Genomic DNA, 6,000 nt, shown 5'->3' with positions numbered 1-6,000 from the left:
GTATGATGCATGGGTCAGTGCAGATGGGGTGTACATGACACTGTTAGCTGGATCTAAGAGGCTTGCCAAATCCTCAACGGTGCTTCAGAGCGGGCCCCAGACAGTTCATAAACAATGGCTTTGCCTGCATATGGGAAAGCTGCTTGACAATTTGTTTAATTACTGGGTGGAAAAAAGTTTAAACATTAAGAACTGAACCATGTGTCATGTTCTTTAGGAAAGAAAGTAGTCTGAGAGAATGGCATTGTTATTATCCAACATACATGTAGTACTAGTCGTGCTAAAAAGTCATAGAGAATATTCTTCCCGGTGCTCTTCCCTCTCAGTTTTACTGCGGGTCATTGACACTAAAACTTGCAAAAAAAATATAGTTAGTTATGCTTGACGCTGCAGTATGCTCAAGTTAGCTTTGATATAGTACTAGTCGTGCTTAAAAAGTCATAGAGAATATTCTTCCCGGTGCTCTTCCCTCTCAGTTTTACTGTCGGTCATTGACACTGAAACTTGCAAAAAAACCCGTTAGTTGTGCTTGACGCTGCAGTATGCTCAAGTTAACTTTGATATCCAAAACAATCTAGCCGTGGCAACACAGACCATTGCGTGGGCTAATTTACACTGTAGACAAACTTACCCACGAACGAGGTACTTTCTTAATGAGGGAGCAGATACTTGCGTTGTCCGGAGATGAGCCTGTGGGAGAGAACGTTTTCCTTTGCGAGAGAAGACCTGGGCAACAGACAGATGTTCACTTTGCTGGCAGCTGTGCTGGTTAAGATGTTACCATCCCCAGATGTTTGATATTCCCATCTTGCATACGTTCCGGTCTCCTGAGCTCTGCCAGTGGAAGGGAGCCAGGAAGCACTTGCTAAATGGGCTTCAGGCAAAGTCAGCTGCATAAGCTCAAGCAGCTGATATAGGTGGCTTGAGATAATCTGACTGCCTTTGCCTGGAGCTCATGCAACCCTTCTTGACAAACCTCTGAGTATGGGATAACCTCCAGTTGGCAATGCTAAGATGTGGAAGGCAACCATCAGCCGGTGGTCTTAGAATCACAACTGCACCCTTATTCGCGTTTATCCCTTCCCTTGCGTTGGTCAGGAATGAGGTAAATGTTGTTTTAAACCATCTTTATGGTCCTTATGTTTTTGAAATTCTGATCAAGTAATGAATCTGACTCAGAGCTTCTCTAACTTATTCCCTGTTTCTTAAGCCCCTCTGTAGGATTAAAATTAGGTTCTTGTTTGTTCCTTACTTCCAGCACTCAAAGCAAACCTGGCTTGGAAACCCTAAGCTGGCCCAGTGCTGAGTGTGGAGGACGTTGGTGTAGTGATGGGACCTTGGAGGGGCTGGTTTTGTTCGCAGTGTTTGACGTTGTGAGTTCTGCAGCTGAGTGGCGTGTGATCCCAACTCGCCTGCGCAGCTCGGCCTCTCCTCGAGGAGAGTGGGTAGCTGCCTCCTGGAAAAGACCGGGCAGAAGGTTATCAGATTCTGATTCATTGCCATAGGTGTTTGGAAGTTCCCAGCAGAAATTTCCTGTGTACAGGGAAAGCGTTTTTCTAATTAAACCTACAGATTTCAGCCACCTCTGTGAAGCTGTCTAGCCATCTTGCCTAATTCAGCTCCTGGGGAAACAGGCAGCTGAGTGAAAAGAAACGGAGGTCTGGTGTGGCATCACGGTGGGAGGACTCGGCTGGGGCTGACTCACGGAGATGCGCGTGGCTCAATTCCCAGACGTCCTTTTGCCGAGGAAAGCTCCCTGGGAACCCACCGGCGAGAGCCCTGTGGTGATACCGCTGCCAGACACAATGCCGCAGGTCAGTCAGGCTCACTGATGGATAAACAGCTTCATAGTGTTTGTAGTGCAACTGCATGGGGGGAAAGACAAGCCAAGCAAGGAGATCAGATCTGTGATATGAGATAAAAATGATTATCTATGGAAGAAAAATATTTCCGTGAAAACACAAGTCCCCAGAGATAGGGAGGAGTAGAGAAAAGATTCAGATACTGAGAGAGGGAAAAGGAGAGAATTACGGCATTGTAGTTGGTGTCGAAGTCATGTCATCTTGATGAATCTCAGCTTTTAAGTGTCCAGGCGGTTAGCGCAGCCCTGTGTTCCTGCTTGGGCGGTTGTTCTTTACCAGCAGACGAGACCTGTGTGAGCTTTGCATTGCTCCTGTGTTTCGGTGAGCCATGCTCTCAGGACTGTGAACGGGAGGCAAAATTTCTCCTTCCAGGTTTGCAGTGGTGAGGGGTCCTTACGGCCTTTGGATTTCCAAGAGGGATCGGAGAAATGGAAGGGTTCATTAGAAGTTCTTTTTTCAACTAAGAGAAAAGCAGCAAGGGTGAATTAGAGAGGAATTTTTGCCAGTGCTGGAGATTCCTAACAAGGAAGCGCCACATGGGCTGTTCCACAACCGGTTCCCAACAGCGTGTCTTAATTCAACTCTTTTAATTTTTAAATTTCAAATCCAAATAAACATTATTTAGAGTAGAGTTTACTCGGGATTTTCCATCATTTCCATTCCATTTGTTTTGCTTCCATCTGATGAAATGCTCCATATAGAAAACTATTTTTTAAACAGTCTTTGTGGATTAGAAACATGGAGAAGTGGTAGTTGCAGATTTCTTTTTGAGCATTACTGACTGGGAGCAAGAAAAGGGAGGAACTGCTGTTTTTCCTTTGAAATTTCACAAGCGAAATGTTGCTTTAAAAATACGGTAACTGTTGATTTTATAGTGCTCTTGGTTCTTCTGATTTTTGATGGAGAGGGGCTTTAGTAATTCTCTTCAACATATACTGCAGGCAAAATTTTTTCCTTGTTTTGCTGCATTTAAAAATAGCTACAAATAGTGGATTTCTGTTTCATTATGTGTCACACTAACACCACTGAAACCCTGCTTGTAATTAAAAAGTTTCACTCTGGGGAGAAGAAAGTGCTTTTTCTCTCTCTTTCAATGAATTTGCAAATGGGACAAATGCATGGTGCAATCTGCAAAGAATTTACACCAAAATAGAAGAATCCCTCTTCATGAGTGTCTGACATCTGTACAGGTTGTTTTTTCTCCCTCCCTCTCTTTCACTCTTTTAGGAACAAAGAGTGAATAATTCAGAAAAAAAAATCCATTAAAATCACTTCTGTCAAATTCACCTTTGGTATAAGGAGCTGCAATTTCTCTGTGTTCAAATTGTCTTTACTACAGTGGCATTACCTTATGTTGTGTGTGAATTTGGCTGTAAAACCTTACCTGACTACTCTGGAAAGCTCCTGGACCTTTCTTGAGAAATCCTTGCATTAGGAAATATCCTGTCCACAGTCTTGCCTACACAGAGTCCATTGTATCTATGTAAGCGTTCTGGTGCTTTTGAAAATCTAAGTTAAATTTTTTTGAGCTTTGCAGTAAAGCCGGAAAAAAAGAAGAAAAAAGAAACATAATTCAGACCTGTCTTGACTTAATGAGATTATTATGGAATAGACTGACTTCTTTAGGATTTGCCAGAAAAAAAATTAAAAAGAAAAAAAATCCACAGGAAAAAAAGAAAAAACCAAACGTAGCACCTATCAAGTTAGTAATGTGTATAAAAATTACACACGGAGTCCAGAGTTTGCCTCAGATGCAGTAGTTGCCTCGTCCTCTAGAGCAATAACGCGACTGACCATCCTTCTTTGCTTCCTCTTAGAAAGAGGGGGAGAAAAAGAAGGAGAGAAAAAGAAAAAGAGTAGTAATATATCTTCTGTTGCTAATACTGATATGCGATCTAAAGGGATTTGAGCCAACTTGGGGAGCTCTTTGAAACCAGCAGTAAAATTAATTAAGAAAGTTTGAGAGGGCTATGGATGGAAGGGATAATACAGAGAAGATTTTATTTAGCTTTGAAGAGAAGCCCTTTCTAAGCAAGTGTTTCACATTTGTGAGGAGGACAAAATTGCAAAATAATCCCTTTTTCTTTACATTTATTTTGGTTGCTCCAGATCATTTAAAACGGAAGTGAATTAAGCGGGAAGATCTCACACACAGAGAACCCGTAGTGGTGTTATCTAGAGAGTGATGCGTTCTCTTCTGTGTCCTCACTTAGAAGACAATTCTCTTGCTTCTGGCGCATGCGCTTTCTTAAATGACGTGGGAAGAGTAGGCAGTATTTTGAGGGATGCTCCCAGTAGGATTTTCTCTTCATCCTTATTTTGCTGCTTCTATTTGATTTATGCCTAAAGAATAAACTGTGTTATGCCTGTGCCAAATCAAAAGCCCTATGCCACCTCTCCTAGGACACCCCTCTTGCTAATGCCACCTGGAGAACACCTGGCACATGGAATTTGCCGGCCATCATCAACCACTGAAAATGTCTGCTAAATTTTCCTTCCTTGAAAAGCAGAGTAGACTTCTAAGTAGATTTGGTTTGGTTTACCCTTTGCATAAGTCCTAATTAGTGCTGGGGAAGAGAGTTTGCACTTGCAGATTACCATCTTGACAACTTTATTGCATGATTTTTACAGAGGCCTTGGGAGAAATGGAAGTCTCAAAGTTGAAAATAACCTTTTTGTCTAATCTCTTCAAAATACCCTGTTTTGCAACTCCTAACCAGGACTTGAAAGTGTACAGGATTTGGCAGAGTTGTGCTCACACTTGCAAAAAATTCAAACCAGTCTTTTTCTGCAATCTGAAAATACATGAGAGAAAAAACCATTTTGTCCTAAAGAAATCATAGAAATATTTTGAAAATAAAGTCCCTGCAGAGTCTTTGAACTACAAACAAAATGGAGCTGCCAATCAGACTCCCCTGGTATTATTGAAAGAACTACCAGCTTAATGTCAGTCAAAATAACTTTTTTTTTAAATTCAATGCTTGATCGATCCTGAAAATTAAGGGTTCAGGAATATTAAGCATAGCCATTAAAAGAAGTGCTTGTCACCCACAGAAAAGAGAAAAATAGAAGGCCCCTAGCAACGGCTACTCTAATACCAATTTAACTTGGACACAGAATTGCAGAGACCTCATGCAGGCTCACTTGGCAACACTTAACCTTCTTCAGCCCTCTGTTTCTATTATCCATTGCTATTTTTAGCCCCATCTGTAAAAATATGTTTTTGCCAAGGAGCAAAGGCAGGATAAATTGCAGAAGGCGTGTAAGCAAACAAAGAGATCACAATGCTTACAGGACAGTCCCAGTTGCAGTTTTGTTAAGCTGCTTCCCATTTGTGGAATGCAGCCCATTCCCCTGGCTTTGTGGCACCTATTCGGAGCATAAAGCTGCTCAGGCAAGAACTTGGTCTTTTGGCTTTTTTGTTTACGTCGAAAGCCTGCAGCACGTTGTTTGTACCTATGTAAATACATTACTTACTCTTGCAGGAGAAGATCTGCACTGCCCCACTCCAAGGAAAACTGGGAAAATCATGTTAAGTCATTTAGTGATAGCGCTTTGTACAAGCACCTGTAGCGGATGTGGACAGCTTCAAGTTCTCAGCTCGTGGTCTGCTTTTTCTGGGACGTATTACCTAGGTACAGGGCTATGCTAAGAGGTCAGGGTGACCTGCAGGCAAGCCAGGAGAGATGGCTCATCTCTGGCCAGCTCAAATTGTTGAAACAAGGAGATTTGTCAGCACCTTTATCTACAGCCATGCTGGAGAGGTCTTACTGTCACCAAAACGTCTAGGATAACAAGCTGAGCATAGTCTGAAGCGAAGATAGCCGGCTGTGGAGAACAGCTACCGTTCAGGGTAGGACAGCTTTTGGTTATTCAACACAGGCATTTTTGTGTCGTTGAGTTGTGCACCTGGCTGCTTGCTGCTGTGCCAGGAAGGTGTGGGTCTTGAGGGGTAAATCCTGTGTCGTGTCTGCCAGTGCTATCGAAATCTCTTGGGTAGTCACTGGGTCTGAGGTGGCACAGGCTAGCGACATTTACTCAAATTTTGCCCAGTGGGACTTCTTAGCTAGTGTGGTCCATTCTTACTGCTCTAATTTGCTCTAACTGGTCACTAATTGGAAGATGGTTTGTCTTGAAT

General features: G+C 42.6%; 1 protein-coding gene across 1 annotated transcript in view; it reads left to right on the top strand.

The window, feature by feature from the left end:
* The first annotated feature begins 1,709 nt into the window (after nucleotides 1-1,709).
* The window catches only part of LOC104165791 (BMP-binding endothelial regulator protein-like), an 89,384-nt gene continuing 85,093 nt past the window's right edge, over nucleotides 1,710-6,000 (top strand). Inside the window, 1 exon segment of the mRNA XM_009705532.1 lies at nucleotides 1,710-1,814. Coding sequence (XP_009703834.1) covers nucleotides 1,710-1,814 — 105 coding nt within the window.

This window comes from Cariama cristata, unplaced genomic scaffold, assembly GCF_000690535.1.
Source record: "Cariama cristata isolate BGI_N322 unplaced genomic scaffold, ASM69053v1 scaffold2838, whole genome shotgun sequence".
NCBI classification, from domain to species: domain Eukaryota; kingdom Metazoa; phylum Chordata; class Aves; order Cariamiformes; family Cariamidae; genus Cariama; species Cariama cristata.
Note: the sequence above shows the minus strand (reverse complement) of the source record. Positions and strands in the feature narration are given on the sequence as shown.